General features: G+C 40.3%; 1 protein-coding gene and 1 pseudogene across 1 annotated transcript; both read left to right on the top strand.

Annotated features, from left to right (window-relative positions):
- The first annotated feature begins 1449 nt into the window (after window positions 1-1449).
- Window positions 1450-2283, top strand: LOC112403323 (proline-rich protein 23C-like). The gene has a single exon (XM_024750729.1). It carries the CDS (start codon window positions 1450-1452, stop codon window positions 2281-2283), a length of 834 nt encoding a protein of 277 aa, XP_024606497.1.
- A 6747-nt stretch (window positions 2284-9030) lies between these two features.
- On the top strand, window positions 9031-9564 carry LOC112403322 (proline-rich protein 13 pseudogene; annotated as a pseudogene).
- Window positions 9565-18224: the final 8660 nt, after the last annotated feature.

Raw genomic sequence — 18224 nt, 5'->3', positions numbered from 1 at the left:
AGAAAAAAAAAAAAAAAAAAAAAAAAAAAGGCACTATAAAGAATGTGAATACAAACAAGCCACAAAATGGGAAAAGATAATTTCAACACACATAAATATAAAAGAAGTTCCAAAATTCAGTAACATCCAAAAATGGGCAAAAGACATAAACACATACTACACAGATGTTACACAAGTGGCCAATACATATGAAAACATGATCAACCTTATAAGTAATCAGAGAAATACAGTATAAATAAATGATGAAATACCATCAGATTGGAAAATGCTTAGAAATCTAACCATACTAAGTGTTGGCAAGGATGTGGTGGGAAGGGAACACTTACCCACTGCTCACAGAAGTATAAATTAGGACAACTATTTAAGAAAGCAGTCCGGCTTTACCTCCTATTGTTACAGTCCCACATACTACTACCCAGCAATTCCACACCTAGGTTTTTTGCCATAAGCGTATAGGTAAAATGTCAAAGATCTCTGCTTTAAAGTTAAACATGTCTGTATTTAATTCCCAAGTCCAACACAACCCAGGTGTTTAATTTTGTAAAATGTCCTTCTCTCCTCTGACCTTCACTAATGAGAAGCGAATAAACTAACTTTTTAAACACTCATTATAACACGTCAGACAGCAAGTTTAAAGACAAAGGCTAACTTCATGATAAAATTTCCGTACTGTTATTAATAATTACCACATACTGGTCTCCAGAAACAACAACAAAAACTGCAATCAGTCCATTTCACTTGAATATTTTCAAGTTTTTTTACCCAAGAAAAATTGCATTTCTAATTTGTCTCCTGGGTGAAAAGAATTTCAAGAACCATGTGGGTGGGGTTGGGAAGGAGTGACTGGTGATGGGATAAAGGCTTTTCATAGCCTCATGGAAAATCTTAGAAGACATTAGACATAAGCTACTTCTAAAAGTAAGCAAGCAGTTGATGAGATTGTATTTTGGATATTTTCCCAAGAATAAAAGTAATAAAGGCCACTGGGCCGCACACGGGCACCCAAGGAGTATTATGCTACACTTTCGTTTAAAAAAAAAAAAACAAAACTCTCCCGCTACTGCATTGCACTAACGCTGATCCGATCCTATCTCTGGCAGAAGGCGGGGCTTACACTGAGACTTCCCGGCAGCCGCAGGTCACATGACATCCCATGTTGTTAACCACCCAGTTCGCATAGGGGTCAGCGTGAAGAGCTGAAGATTCCAACGCCCAAGGCCCAACCCAGCTGCAGACGCAGCTCCGCTAGAAACCTGGACTGCGGTACTCTCGGGAGGTGACCCCAGAGCTCCGAATACTCGACCCGCATCGCGCTGTCCTGCGCCCCATCCGGCCCGTCCCGGCTTGCCTCACCTGTCATCGAGACCCGTCACAGCGTGCAGGACCGAGCGCCTCCTCGCCCTCTGCCAGGCTCTGGGACCGCCGCCCGCAGGTCCGTCGGTCAAGGTGATGGGCAGCCAGCCCCGCAGCCCCATCTCCTACCCTGCAGACTGGTGCGGGCCGCAGCCCGGAGGACCTGGCCCTGGTAAGCGCCATCGAACGGAGGAACCCGAAGCTGAGGCGGTGCCCAGACTGGACAACGTGCCTGAGCCCCTGGCCAAGGGCGCGCTAACCTCCATGGTGGTCCTGCCCGCCGGCTGTGGCCTGCACCTGCCCCTGGACCACGTCGACGTGCTGCTGGAGCCCAAGCCCACGTCCGTGCTGCAAGTGTCTCTCGGAGATCACATCCTCATGCTGGTCCCCGAGGCCCTCCTGGGCTCGGGTGTGGAAGGCCCGTGGGGACAGGGCCTGGGACGGGGCGCTTTCCTGAGCGCTCCAGGGGAGTACATGGCCCTGGAGCCGGGATTCTTCTGCGCAGCTGTCCCAGAGATCGCCTGCCAAGAAGAGGCCAACAAGGAGGACACGGACGCCGAGTTCCTGCCGCCTGGGATGGATGCTGAAGCCAGCTACGTCACAGGGCTCCGCAGCCCCGCAGCAAGGGTGTCGGGCCCCAGCGCGCAGGACTTCCTCCCAGAGCTCTGGCCTCGGGCGCCCAACCCCAGTCCAGAGAGAGGCTCTCCTCACCACGACGACAACCTGTACTTGCACCTTCCGGAGCCCTTCCCCGACCCACCACTCCAACCTCTACCTCCCTCTCCTTGTCCGGGTCCTACGAGCGCCCCCAACGCCCTCTCATGGTCCTCTGCTCAAGGGCGGAAAATGCCTGATCCCGGAATGAACTGCCTCCCACAATTCCTTGCACCCAGCTTCCGGCACTTAGTGATCTACCTAGACTCACTTTGAGCCCATGCCACCGCTCAGAGATGCAGCATCTTCATTCATGGACAGTGGGCAGCTGCGCTTTTTATTTTGGTTTTGTTAGTTTTGGGGTTTTGTTGTGGTTTTTTTTTTTTAAGCAAAATGCCTTGATCGATAGCAGCAAAACGATTTTTTTACAAAAGTAGATTCTGGTAAGGACTTTTCACAAGGGTAGACCACATATAGCCAACCATGGATGTTTAGATCCCTTGCATGAGCTGTTTCTTCCACCTCTGTCACCTTCAGCCAACTCCATTTTTCTTGTTTCACCGCTACTCTTGCCTCAAACTCACCTCAATTTTTTTCCAGTTTATCCCCCTTTTCCATCACCTTCCCATGCATCTCTTCTTTCTCTCCATTCCAGGTTTTTCCTTCCTTTTGTAATTGTAGTTTTACCTGTATGACCTCCGCAGTGTCCTCTGAAATGCTTCTGATTTTTTTTTAGCATGCACAATATTTATTAAGAAGAGCCTTGTGAAAGAGAAGCAAAGTAAACAGTAGTGGTCAGAGAGAGAAGACAAGGTACAGGAGGTTGAGCGACAGCCTCAGCCAACCTCACTGGGAGCTCTGGAGTTAGAATGGCTGGTCAGAGCTGTCCCAGGTTAGGTTGAAATAGCCCAATTCCCTCATCCATCAGTCTTTCGGTGTGAGAAACCAGAGAAGGGCCATGGCTCTGGGCAAGGCAGCTTTCCTCACTGGAGACAGTTTATAAAGGGGATAATAGCTGAAGCCAGTTATGGAAACAACTCTCACTGAAGAAGATTCTGGTTGGTGCATCACACTGTCCGCCACAAGATACTGGTTCTTTTTATCTTGATATTCATCTCCATTTATTCTGGTCTTTAACTAGCAGTAAAGAAATTATAATTTTCTTCATATAGGTCTTGAATATTTAAATGAAGTCTGATCACCGACTTTCATTTTTCCTTTCTTCTTGCTTTCCTAACACTTTTCCCCGGAGCTGGTCAGTCAAGATAAATGCACATTGAATAAATAAATGAATAAATGGCACAAATGTAATACACTGGACTTTTTGGAAATATTTCTAAAAATACAACGAAAAAATGAGTGAAAGCAATATTTAATGGAAGGAGGAAAGGGGAAGCTATGATTTTTTTCCTTAAAGAAACAGTTTGTACAATGTCATATTCCCCTGTACTTTAACAATCAAATGGCTAATTTTTAATTTCATGGCAGTCTACGCTTTGCCTTGATTTCCCCATGGGGGTGATAAGAAGAACTGCTACACGCGAGGACACACTCAGCTTCACATCATGGACATTCCAGCTTGTGGAATCTTACTTGCCCAACCAGGAATCAAACCCAGGCCCTCAGCAGTGCAGAGTCCTAATCACTGGACCACCAGGGAATTCCCTGGCCTAATTTATTACTGAGCCTTTTTTCATGCTCATGAGCCCATCACCCAGACTTGGCAGCTGTTACTTCTTAGTACTATTTCTTTAAAGTCTTTTTTACTGTAAAGAAATTATTAAAGATAATGTAGTCATATCCTTTGATCCCCATTTCCTGCTGCCCATTCCCAGAGGATTCTCATAACATCATGAATTTGGGGGTTATCATTCTAGTCAATACATGAATGCTACATGTATGGAGATATAAATAATCAATGTTTATGTTGCTTTGTGAACAATTAAATTTTTATAACTGGCGTTATATTCTTCAGTTCACATTTTTCCTCAGTTATTTTTGAAATCATCACTTATAGATATATATATGGTTCATTTCTCCTAAAGGTTTTTGTTTCCATCATATGAATATACCATATTTTATTTGTTAATTTATTAATGGATATTTGTGTAGTTTTTAGTATTACAAACGAAACTGCAGTGAATATCCTCACACTTGTCATCTTATGCAACTGAGGAAGAGTTCCTCTAGGAAGTATACTTAGAAGTTGTATTGACGGGTGGCATAATATATACATTTACAGTTTTCTTCATAGTGCCAATTGTTCTCTTGGGTGGTTGCAACAGTTTAAACAGCCTCTAGCAGTCTTTCACCAAACTTTAAACTGTTTGCCAGTGGTATCTCATTTTTTAAATTTGCAATTTCCTAGCTACTGGTAAGACAGTGCAATTTTTCACATGTAATGAGAATAATATTTTTTAAAGCAATTTCATTTGTATTTTCTCTTTTTTAACTGAAGTATAGTTGATTTACAATGCTGTGTTAATTTCTGCTGTACAGCAAAGTGATTCAATATAGAGACTTCCCTGCTGGCACAGTGGTTAAGACTCCACGCTCCCAATGCAGGGGGCCCAGGTTCGATCCCTCGTCAGGGAACCAGATCCCACATGCATGCCACAACTAAGGAACCCATGTGCTGCAACTAAGGAGCCCACCTGCGGCAACTAAGACCCGGCGCAACCAAATAAATAATTTTTCTTAACTATACATATATATACCTTCTTTTTTTAATATTCTTTTCCATTATGGTTTATCATAGGATCTTGAATATAGTTCTCTGTGCTTTACAGTAGGACCTGTTGTTTATCCATTCTATATATAGAAGCTTACATCTGCTAACCCCAACCTCCCACTCCATCCCTCCCCCAACCCCTTCCCCCTTGGCAACCACCAGTCTGTTCTGTATGTCTGTGATTCTGTTTCTGTTTCACACTTAGGTTCATTTGTGTCATGTTTTAGATTCCTCATATAAGTGATATATGATATTTGTCTTTCTCTTTCTGACTTCACTTAGTAGATAATCTCTAGTTGCATCCATGTTGCTGCAAATGGCATTATTTCATTCCTTTTTATGGCTGAGTAATATTCCATTATATATATGTACCACATCTTCTTTATCCATTCATCAGATATATTTTCATACATTGTAAGTCTTACTGTCTTTCAACTTATCACCCATCAAGTCTGATGGCTTTAATCTTTTCGGCGGGGAGGACAGATACAACCCAGATTAAAGAGGTTAGCTTTCAGCCTGGAGTTATTAGGCAAGTGTCATGAGAATCAATTTTTCTCCAGACAGAAAAGTTACATTTAATTTCTTAAGCAACCTTTAAATATCAACAGCAATGTTTGGAAGACTGAACATAGAATTTTAATAGAAATCATCATGCAGAGAGGACTGAGGAGTCCTAACTGGATGAGAATGGAAAGAGGAAAAGGCCACTCTTACCCAAGAGTAGGATGTAGAAAATAAAAGAGGGACAGAATAGAGAATGTAAGCATTCATCACTCACATGTATCATGACTTTCAGCTTCTATGAGTAAAAATCCTTAGCATTAGCTGAAGCAAAGGCCAAGAAAAGGCAGGTTTTTTCCTTGCTTCCCATTTAAGAATCTGGGAAAAATAAGATGGAGGATGGTACTCAGATTGGCTAATCGCCACCTACCATGTTCCCAGCCACCATCCTAAGGAGAAACAAGGAAAGGAGGAGAGAATCCAAATGGGAAACATTTACAAAAAGGTGCCTGTGTTATCTGAAGATGAATGAGAACCAAAAATGTCTGAGATTCACTTATCTGGAAAGTTTACAGTGTACCTATTCCCCAACCCCCAACTCCAAATCCCCCATACCAATGGGGTGGAGGCTCAGGAGGAAGATGAAGTCAATTATATAAATGAAGAAGTTATACTTCCTTTATACAACTGAGTAGAAATCGGTTCATTGATATATTCATGTCTGCTTATTGTCAGTTTATATCCTTAACTCTTTTTTTCTATTAGACCTATGAGACTATTCTTTATTCATTTGAAAATTTTTATATATTTAAGCTACTAATCCTTTATGTTTTATAGCTTATAAATACTTTCTTCCAGTGTGCTGCTTGTTTTTTAACTTGTCTAATTGTACATGCCCTTATAATTCTCATACGGTGAAATTTCAGTCTTTTATGGTCTCTACTTTTTGGGTCAGTTTTAAAAATGTTTCCCAAGAAAGCTCAAAAAGATATTTCCTACACTCTCTGCTAATGGTTTAAATTTTTTTCCAATTTAGATACCTAATTTCTTAGGACTTCATTTTTGTATATATTTTGAAGTAGGGATGAAATTTTTTCATATCGAAAGACATTGCTGGGACTTCCATGGTAGTCCAGTGGTAAAGAATCTGCCTTCCAATGCAGCAGACGCAGGTTCGATCCCTGGTCAGGGAACTAAGATCCCACATGCCACGGGGCAACTAAGCCCGTGTGCTGCAACTAGAAAGAAGTCCCTATACCACAACTAGTGAGAAGCCCACGTGCCCCATCGAAAAGATCCAGCATGCCACAACAAAGATCCAGCATGCCACAACTAAGACCCGATACAGCCAGAAATAAAATAAATAAATATTAAAAATTTTTAAAAGATAATAAAAGCTGCTGTAATTGAAACAGTCATTCTTTAAAAAATAAATAAATAAAATAAAGATTCAATGCAATCTCTATCAAAATTCCAATGTCAACTTTCACAGAACAAGAACAAATAATTCTAAAATTTGTATGGAAATACAAAAGAAACTGGAAAGCTAAAACAATCTTGAAAAAGAAGAACACAGCTAGAAGTATGCTCCCTGATTTCAAACTATACTGCAAAGCAAACAGAAATCAAGACACTGTGGTACTAGCAAAAAACAGACGTGTAGATCAATAGAACAGAATAGAGAGCCCAGAAATGAATCCACACTTATACCGTCAGTTAATATACAATGAGGAAAAGACAGCCTCTTCAATAAATAGTGTTGAAGAAACAGGACAGCTACAGATTCAAACTGGACTACTTTCTCACACCATATACAATAATAAACTCAAAATTGATTAAAGACTTAGATGTAAGACCTGCCTGAAATCATAAAACTCCTGGAAGAAAACATAGGCAGTTTGCTCTTTGACATCATTCTTAGCAATATTTTTTGAATCTGTCTCCTCAGGCAAGGAAAACAAAAGCAAAAATAAGCAAATGTGACCGAATCAAACTAAAAAGCTTGTGCACAGCAAAGGAAACCATATACAAAATGATAACACAACCTACAGAGTGGGGGAAAATATTTGCAAGTCATGTATCTGATAAGGGGCTAATATCCAAAATATATAAAGAACTCATACAACCCAATAGCAAAAGATTGTTTTCAATTAAAAAATGAGCAGAGGGGCTTCCCTGGTGGCATAGTGTGGGGCCCCCCCCCTGCCGATGCAGGGGACACAGGTTCGTGCCCCGGTCCAGGAGGATCCCACATGCCATGGAGCAGCTGGGTCCGTGAGCCATGGCCACTGGGCCTGCGCGTCCGGAGCCTGTGCTCTCCAACGGGAGAGGCCACAACAGTGAGAGGCCTGCGTACCACAGGAAAAAAAAAAAAAATGAGCAGAGGATCTGAAAAGACATTTTTGCAAAGAAGGCACACAGACGGCCAACAGGTGTGTGAAAAGGTGTTCAACATAAACTAGACATCAGGGAAATGCAAATCAAAACCACACACATCTGTCAGAATGGCTATAATCAGAAAGACAACAAATAACAATTGTTGGTGAAGATGTGGAGTAAAGAGAACCTTCTTGCATGGTGGGAATGTAAATTGGTGCAGCCGGTGTGGAAAACAGTATGGGGTTCCTCAAAAACTTAAAAACAGAACTATCATATGATCCAGCAATTCCACTTCTGGGTATTTATCCAAAGGAAATAAAAACATTAACTCAAAAAGATATATGCACCCCATGTTCATTGCAACGTTATTCAGAATAGGCAAAATATTACAACCTTAATGTCTGTCAATAATGAATGTAGGGAGGGAGATGCAAGAGGGAAGAGATATGGGAACATATGTATATGTATAACTGATTCACTTTGTTACAAAGCAGAAACTAACACACCATTGTAAAGCAATTATACTCCAATAAAGATGTTTTTAAAAAAGGTAAAAATTCAAAAAAAATAAGGAATGGATAAATAAAATGTGATATAATGACGCAAACAGATGGAAGGATATACCATGTTTTGGATTGGAAGAATCAATGTTGTCAAGATGACTATACCACAGAAGACAATCTACAGTCAATGCAATCTCTATCAAATTACCAATGGCATTTTTCACAGAACTAGAACAAAAAAAGTTTTAATTTGTATGGAAACACAAAAGACCCCAAATAGCCAAGGCAATCTGGAGAAAGAAAAATGAAGCTGGAGGAATCACACTACCTGACTTCAGACTACATTACAAAGCTACAGTAATCAAAACAGTATGGTACTGGCACAAAAACAGAAATATAAATCAATGGAGCAGGATAGAAAGCCCAGAAATAAACCTATGCATCTATGGTCAACTAGTCTATGACAAAGGAGGCAAGAACATACAATGGAGGAAAGAGCCTCTTCAACAAGTGGTGCTGGGAAAACTGAACAGTACATGCAAAAGAATGAAATTAGAACACTGTCTAACACTATGCACAAAAACTCAAAATGGATTAAAGACCTAAATGTAAAACTAGATACTATAAAATTCCTAGAAGAAAACATAGGCAGAACACTCTTTGACATAAATCATAGTAATATCTTTTTGGATCCGTCTCCTAGAGTAATAGAAATAAGAACAAAAATAAACAAATGGGACCTAATTAAACTTAAAAGCTTTTGCACAGCAAAGGAAACCATAAACAAAATGATAAGAGAACCTACAGAATGGGAGAAAATATTTGCAAATGAAGCGACCAACAAGGGGTTAATCTCCAAAATATACAAACAGCTCAACATCAAAAAACAAACAGCCCAATCAAAAAATGGGCAGCAGGAGTCCACCCAAACAGTGGTGTAGAGGTGACGGGACGCCTGGATTCCTCAGTTTCCTTCCTTTTCCATTCCTGGGCTGGAGGAAATACCTGAACATATGGAGTCCCAATGCCGGGCAGCCAGGGCCATATCCACACACCCCCAACGTCGGGTACCCTGGAGGTTGCAATCCTGCCCATCCACCACCTGCCACCCCTACCTTTCCTCCAGGCCCCTTTCCCACTCCCCCAGGAGCACCCCAGGGGAATCCAGCCTTTCCCCCTGGTGGGCCCTGTCACCCTGTGCCACAACCAGGGTATCCAGGATGCCAACCCTCAGGTCCCTATCCCCCTCCATACCCACCACCTGCCCCTGGTATGTGTCCTGTGAATACATTGGCTCCTGGCATGGTTGGACCAGGAATGGTGATTGACAAGAAGATGCAAAAGAAAATGAAAAAAGCTCATAAAAAGAAGCAGAAACACCACACACATGGCAAGTATTCCTCCTCCTCCTCCTGCTCTTCCAGCAGTGACTCTGACTGAATACAAGGCCTGGACCCTTCCCTCAAGTCTCTCCAGTTCTGCTCTCCCATCAAGCTTCAGATGCCATCTTGTACTGGGGGAAATTAGCCCTTGTGTCCCTCCCCCCACCACCCCTGCAATCTAAGCCTCACTCTGCTGTGAAAAGAATTGCCATGGGCTAGCAAAGGCCGTCCTCCCACTGCTTGGATAGAACTTTTAGCTGGTGAATTTTGCAGGAGAACTATTTTTTGAAGATGGTGAGATTTGAGCTAAATGCTGAAGACAAGTCTAAGATCTGTAAAATGTGATTTTTTTACTTTCTTTTGTAATACTCATGATTGGGGAGATGCTGTGTAAATTTAATTATGGAAAGGAGAAGACAACCTGTACCTTTCTTGTAATTGTGGCATGCTTGGGTGATTTAGTGGCAAATAAACATTTCCCAGCAGGCCTTTTATTGATTGCACTCACTGCAAGGCTGCTGGGAAGTGGAGTCCATTTGTCTGATGAGCTCTGACTGCCATTTTGGAAACTGATCTCTACCCCTTAGCTCAGTACGCTATCTCAGGTTCTCCTCTCACTCTCCAACTCTCAGTCCAAATAAACCTGTTTCTCCTGGTCTCTGTTCAAAAAAAAAAAGGGCAGCAGATCTAAATACACACTTCTCAGGGCTTCCCTGGTGGCGCAGTGGTTGAGAGTCCACCTGCCGATGCAGGGGACACGGGTTCATGCCCCGGTCCAGGAAGATCCCACATGCCGTGGAGCGGCTGGGCCCGTGTAAAAAAAAAAAAAAAAAAAAAAAAGCTAAATACACACTTCTCCACAAAAGACATACAGATGGCCAAAGGCACACGAAGAGATGCTCAACATCACTAATTATTAGAGAAATGCAAATGAAAACTACGAGGTGTCACCTCACACCAGTCAGAATGGCCATCATCAAAAAGTTTACAAATAATAAATGCTGGCGAGAGCATGGAGAAAAAGGAACCCTTCTACACTGTTGGTGAGAATGTAAAATGGTACAGCCACCATGGAGAAAAGTATGGAGGTTCCTTTAAAAACTAAAAATAGAGCTACCATATGCTCCTGCAATCCCACTCCTGGGCATATATCCAGAGAAAACCATAATTCGAAAAAATACATGCACCCCAATGTTCATAGCAGCGCTATTTACAAAAGCGAAGACATGGATGCAACCTAAATGTCCATCAACAGATGAATGGATAAGGAAGATGTGGTACCTGTATACAATGGAATATTACTCAGCCAACAAAAAGAATGAAATAATGCCATTTGTAGCAACACAGATTATCATACTAAGTGAAGTAAGCCAGACAAAGACAAATATCATATGATATCGCTTATATGTGGAATCTAAAAAAAATGATACATTGGGAATTCCCTGGCAGTCCAGTGGTCAGGACTTGACACTTTCACTGCCATGGCCCAGGTTCAATCCCTGGTCAGGGAACTAAGATCCTGCAAGCCACACAGCACAGCCAAAAAAATAAAAGTAAATTTAATTTAATTAATTTTAAAATGATACAAATGATGGGGATTCCCTGGTCATCCAGTGGTTAGGACTCTGTGCTTCCACTGCAGGGGGCAGGGGTTTGATCCCTGGTCAGGGAACTAAGATCCCACGAGCCATGCAGCATGGCCAAAAAAAATACTCCCAATAATGAACTTATTTACAAAATAGAAAGAGACGCAGAGACGCACAGATGTTGAAAACAAATTTATGGTTATCAAAGGGGAAAGGGGGTGGGAGGAGGGATAAATTGGGAGTCTGGAATTAACAGATACAATCTACTATATATAAAATAGATAACCAACAAAGACCTACTGTATAGCACAGGGAACTATACTCAGTATTTTGTAATAACCTATAAGGGAAAAGAATCTGAAAAGGAATACACACACACACAGACACACACACACACACACACAAACTAAATCACTGTGCTGTACACCTGAAACTAACACTATATTGTAAATCAACTATACTTCAATTTAAAAAAAAAAGAAAGGGCTTCCCTGGTGGTGCAGTGGTTGAGAGTCCTCCTGCCGATGTAGGGGACACGGGTTCACGCCCCGGTCCGGCAGGATCCCTCATGCCGCGGAGCAGCTAGGCCCGTGAGTCGTGGCCGCTGAGCCTGCGCGTCCGGAGCCTGTGCTCCGCAATGGGAGAGGCCACAACAGTGAGAGGCCCGCGTACCGCAAAAAAAAAAAAAAAAAAGAAAATGTGATATATACACACATATATAAGGAATATTATTCAGCCATTTAAAAAAGGAAGAAATTCTTCCATTTGTGACACGGATGGACTTTGAGGGCATTATGCTAATTGAAATAAGTCAGAGAAAGACAAATACTGTATGATCTTACTTATATGCAGAATCTAAGGAAAAGTCAAGAAACTCATAGATACACATAACAGGTTGGTGGTTGCCAGAGGCAGGCAAGGGGGGAAGGGTTTTTGGTAAAGGACATCAAAAGGTACAAATTTCTAGTTATATACTAAATAAGTCCTGGGGATGTGGTGCACAGCATGGTGACTATTAACAATACTGTATTATATATTTGAAAGTTGCTAAGAAGTAGATCTTAAAAGTTCTCAGCACAAGAAAAAATATGTGTAACTCTGTGCGGTGATGGATGTTAACTAGACTTACTGTGGTGATCATTTTGCAGTATACATAGATAGACATAATTATGTTGCACACATACACAGAAAAGGATAGGAAATGAACAATGGAAAGTATTTGTTTTATTTATATTTTTTCTTCCAGTTTTATTGAGATATAATGACATACAGCACTGCATAAATCTAAGGTATACAGCATGATCTGACTTACATACATCATGAAATGATTAGCACAGTAGGTTTAGTGAACATCCATCATCTCATGAACAAAATTAGAGAAAAAGAAAAAACATTTTTTGTTGTGATGAGAACTCAAAATTTCCTCTCTTAACAACGTTCACATATAACACACAGCAGTGTTCATTATATTCATCATGCTGCACATTACATTTCTAGTACTGATTTGTCTTACAACTGAAAGTTTGTACCTTTTGACCACCTTCATCCAAATCCCCCTCCTTACACCCCTTACCTCTGGTAACCACAAATCTGATCTTCTTCTATGAGTTTGTTTGTTTTTGAAGTATTATTGATCTACAACACTATGTTAGCTCCTGGTGCACAAAACAGTGATTGGATATTTCCATACTTTTCAAAATGATCACCATGTTAAGTCTAGTTACCACCTGTCACCATACAAAGATATTCCATTATTATTGACTATATTCTGCACACTGCACATTTCATCCCCGTGACTCATTTATTTTTTAACTGGAAGTTTGTACCTCTTAATTTCCCTCACCCATTTCATGCATCTCCCACCATCCTCCCCTCTAACAACCACCTCTTTGTTCTCTGTATCTATGACTCTGCTTTGTTACTCTTATTTGATTTTTGATTCTACACATAAGTGAGATCATACAATATTTGTCTTTCTCTTATTTCACTTAGCAAAATACCCACTAGGTCTATCCATGTTGTAGCAAACGACAAGATTTAATTCTTTTTATGGCTGAGTAATACATATATCACCTCTTTTTCAATTCATCTATTGATGGACACTTAGGTTGTTTCCATATCTTGGCTATTGTGAATAATGCTGCAATGAATATATGGGTGCATATATCTTTTCAAATCAGCGTTTATATTTACTTCAGAAAAAAACCAGAAGTGAAATTGCTGGATCATATGACAGTTCCACTTTTAAGTTTTTGAGGAACTGCCATACTGTTTTCCATGGTAGATGCACCAAGTTTCATTCCCACCAACAGTGCATGAAGATTCCCTTTACTCCATATCCTCACCATTGATCTTCATGTCTGTTTTTATGCCAGTACCACACTGTTTTGATTACTGTTGCTTTGTGGTATAGTTTGAAATCAGGGCGTGTGATACCTCCAGCTTTGTTGTTCTTTTTCAAGATTGTTTTGGCTTTTCAGGGTCTTTTGTGTTACCATACAAATTTTAGAATTATTTGTTCTAGTTCTGTTTAAATTGCCATGGGTATGATGATAAAGATTGCATTAAATTTGTAGATTGCCTTGGCTAGTACGGACATTTTAACAACATTAATTCTTCTAATCCATGACATATTATATCTTTCCATTTGTTTGTGTCATCTTCAATTTCTTTCATCAGTGTCTCATAGTTTTCTGAGTACAACTCTTTCACCTCCTTGATTAGATTTATTCTTAGGTATTTTTTGATGTAATTGTAAATGGGATACTTTTAATTTCTCTTTCTGATAGTTCATTGTTAGTGTACAGAAATGCAACAGATTTCTTTTTTAATTTATTTTATTGAAGTATGGTTGACTTACAATGTTTTGTTAACTTCTGCTGTACAGCACAGTGATTCAGTTATACACATATATACACTCTTTTTCATATTCTTTTCCACTATAGTTTATCACAGGACATTGAATATAGTTCTCTGTGCTATACAGTAGGACCTTGTTGTTTATCCATTCTATATATAAAATTTGAAATGCAGCAGATTTCTGTATATTAATTTTGTATCCTACAATTTTAATGAATTCATTTATTAGTTTTAATAGTTTTTTGCTGGCACCTTTAGAATTCTCTATATGCTGTGTCATGTCATCTGCAAACAGTGACAGTTCTACTTCTTCCTTTCCTACTTGGATTCCTTTTATTTCTTTTTCTTGTCTGATTGCTGTGGCTAGGACTTCCAATACTATGTTGAATAGAAGTGGCAAGAGTGGGCATCCTTGTCTTATTCCTGATCTTAGAGGAAATGCTTTCAGATTTTCACAGTTGAGTATGATTTTGGCTGTTGGTTTGCCATATGGCCTTTATTGTGTTGAGGTGTGTTGCCTCCATACCCACATTGTTAAGAATTTTTATCATAAATGAATGTTGGATTTTGTCAAAGGCTTTTTATACATCTATTAAGATGATCATATGGTTTTTATCCTTCAATTTCTTAATGGGGTGTATCACATTGATGATTTGCGGATGTTGAACCATCCTTGTTTCCCTTGGATAATTCCCACTTGATCATGGTATACAATTCTTTTAAAGTACGGTTGAATTTGGTTTGCTAATTCTTTGCTAAGGATTTCTGCATCTATGTTCATCAGGGATATTGGCCTACAATTTTCCTTTTTTTTTTTTTCTTTGTAGTGTCTTTGTCTGGTTTTGGTATCAGGGTAATATTAACTGGTCTCATAGAATGAGTTGAGAAGTGGTCCTTTCCTTTTCAATTTTTTGGAATAGTTTGAAAAGGATGAGCATTTAATTCTCCTTTAAATGTTTGGCAGAATTCACCAGTGAAGCCATCTAATCCTGGACTTTTGTTTGTTGGGAGTTTCTTTTTCTTTTATTACTAATTTAATTTCATTACTGATAATTGGTCCATTCATATTTTCCGTTTCTTCCTGATTCAGTCTTGGGAGATTGTACATTTCTAGGAATGTATCTGTTTCTTCTTGGTTGTCCATTTTATTGGCATATAATTATTCACAGTAATCTCTTATGATACTTTGTATTTCTATGGTGTCAACTGTATCTTCTCCTTTTTCATTTCCGATTTTATTTGGGCCCTCTCTCCTTTTTTTTTTTTTTTGGCGGTATGCGGGCCTCTCACTGTTGTGGCCTCTCCCGTTGTGCAGCACAGGCTCTGGACGCGCAGGCTCAGTGGCCATGGCTCACGGGCCCAGCCGCTCTGCAGCATGTGGGATCTTCCCGGACCGGGGCACGAACCCGTGTCCCCTGCAGCGGCAGGAGGACTCTCAACCACTGCACCACCAGGGAAGCCCTCTCTTCTTTTCTTGATGTGTCCAGCTATAGGTTTATCAATTTTGTTTATCTCTCCTACTGTATTATTTCTTTTCTTCTACTACCTTTGGGTTTTGTTTGTTCTTCTTTTCCTAGTTCCTCTAGGTGTGAGGTTGGGTTATTATTTGAGAGTTTTCCTGTTCCCTGAGGTAGGCTTGTATCACTAGAAACTTCCCTATTAGAACTGCTTTTGCTGTGTCCCACAGATTTTGCTGGGGTTTTTTAAAATATTTATTTATTTGGCTGCACCAGGTCTTAGTTGCAGCACGCAGGATCTTCATTGTGGCATGTGGGATCTTTAGTTGCGGCATGCGGGATCTAGTTCCCTGACCAGGGATCGAACCTGGGCCCCCTGCATTCGGAGCAGAGTCTTAACCACTGGACAACCAGGGAAGTCCCTGTGTCCCATAGATCTTGGATCCTTGTGTTTCCATTTTCGTCTTTTCATTTGTCTCCAGATAGTTTTTTATTTCCTCTTTGATGTTTTACTTTTTAATCCAACAATGTTAACCCTTTGGGGGGGGGCGGAATTTGTTTCTCTCCATGTTAAATCACAATCTAAAAATAGTTCTTTTGTAGCGGGGGGAAGGGGGTGGGATGAATTGGGAGATTGGGACTGACATATACATGCCACTGGGTACGACATAGATTAACTAGTGAGGATCTGCTGTATAGCATGGGGAACTCTACTCAGTGCTCTGTGGTGACCTGGATGCGAGGAAAATCCAAAAGGAGGGGATGTGTGTATACATATGGCTGATTCACTTTGCTGTGCAGCAGGAGCTAGCACAACATTGTAAAGCAAGTGTACCCCATTAAAAAAGTAAATTTTAAAAAAATAGTTTTTGAAACACCAGATTATGATTTAGTTTCTTCACTCCATTGGTGAATATATAATGTAGTTTGAAGGTACTGCATCCATTTGTACTAGTTGTTGAGAAAGAAAAGCAGAATTTTCAAATTTGTTCTTTTAAAAAAGGATTATTTTCTGACTTGTTTTCCCTTGGTCAGAGTGACAGAGCAGCAAGGATGATGGGATTGGGCAGAGGCAGGAAATGGAGATCTTGTAGGACAGGAGAACCACGCTATGGAGAAGCTGACAATCAGGACCACAGTAGCACACTGGTCAATGTTAACAGTGAAGAAAGAAAATTGTGCTGGATGGACAATCCTGTTGGGACTTGTAGTTCTGACATCAGTCCTAAGTACCTTCTCTTCAAAACTCTATGTACCAAGAACTTACAGTACTTTGTTTCCACAAAGAATGCTTTCTAAGCATGACAATTACAAACACACATACACACACACACACACACACACACACACCACTGTTAAAATACTATATTTTTATAAGGACTCAATAATCCATTTTATGGCTTTCTTCAAATTAGTTTAGTTTTTAAAATCTCATTTTAAAATGTGTGAAAATAGAGCATACAACAAAGTTAAAAGGAATATAACTCTTTTAAATAGCTGTTCCCTTTACCTTACTTACTTTTGTTTTTCTTTAAGGATAATTTGCTTCAGGGAGGACGAAGTATAGGTTCTTCTGATGAAATGCAAGAAGATGGGAATAGGAATGCAAAGCAAGGTTTCTATTTTTTACATTTTTATTGGAGTATAGTTGCTTTACAATAGTGTGTTAGTTTCTACTGTAGAGCAAAGTCAGTCAGCTATATGTATACATATATCCCCTATTTTTGGATTTCCTTCCCATTTAGGTCACCACAGAGCATTGAGTAGAGTTCCCTGCAAGGTTGCTATAAGTTTTCTGTCGTAAAATCTTTTCACTATCTTCTTATCAAGCAAATAGTCTTAGAGGAATGTGGTAAGCTTCACAAAAAGTTCACTGTTTCAGGAAGCAAACTCCATTTTGTAGGAAGGATGTAAAAAAAAAAAAAGGCAGCTTTAGAGAATTATAATTCAGTCAAGGAAAAAAATAAAGGGTATTTTATGTTATGTGAACTATATTTCAGTAAAGCTATTTTTTAATGTAAATTGTATCATCTCATTCTCCAGCTTACAAATAATAGTTTCTCAGTGTTTAGAATAAAAATCAAATTCCTTACCAAAAAAAAAAAAAAAGAGGAGGAGGGGAGAAAAGATGAATCCACAAACTCAGATTCTAGTCCAAGCTGCTCAACTAACAGATTGAGTGTCACTCAAGGTCTCTGTGCCTCAGTTCCCCCTGCTCTAAGGGACATTTTATGGGTATGTGCTTCCCTGGATGGGTTCATCAGCTAGTGGGTGTGTGCGTTCAGAGAATACAGCCAGGGAGTCATTTGTCACTCTGTTCCCCCGACACCTGGCTCTAACATGAACTCTGTTCTGAGCTGGGTTCCTTTTAAATCCACTCATCAAACTGAGACTGTCATGGGCTCAAAGCCCTGCAAGCTAAGCCTGCGTGGAAACCACTGAAAACACAGCCAGGACCCAATGACTGAACCATCAGTCCTTGTCATGCTCATCAGAAAGGGCCTTTGGGCATTTCCTGGAGTTTTCTTCCTTTTCCCATCAAACTGGCAAAGACTCCAGGAGATTACTGCTTATTAACCTGTGGTCCACTAATTCCACTCCCATCCTTCCACCAACCTATCCATCAAAATCAGGTAGGAGGAAGAAGACTCACTTTCCCAGAGGCCTTGTCAAAGGCCTGGTCCACCTGCCTCTCCTTTCCCTCCCTACAGACCTCTGGACACAGCATTCCAGAAGCTACCATGCCTTCCCTGACCACTGACCATGACTATCTGGGTCAGGATTGAACAGAGAACTGCAATAGCAGCCACTGACGA

This window comes from Neophocaena asiaeorientalis, unplaced genomic scaffold, assembly GCF_003031525.2.
Source record: "Neophocaena asiaeorientalis asiaeorientalis breed wild unplaced genomic scaffold, Neophocaena_asiaeorientalis_V1.1 scaffold276, whole genome shotgun sequence".
NCBI classification, from domain to species: domain Eukaryota; kingdom Metazoa; phylum Chordata; class Mammalia; order Artiodactyla; family Phocoenidae; genus Neophocaena; species Neophocaena asiaeorientalis.
The sequence above is the reverse complement of the archived record's forward strand: the minus strand, read 5'-3'. Positions and strand labels throughout refer to the sequence as shown.

Excerpts from the sequence above, each read along its gene's own strand:
- LOC112403323 (XM_024750729.1), top strand. The coding sequence starts at position 1,450 with ATGGGCAGCCAGCCCCGCAGCCCCATCTCCTACCCTGCAGACTGGTGC.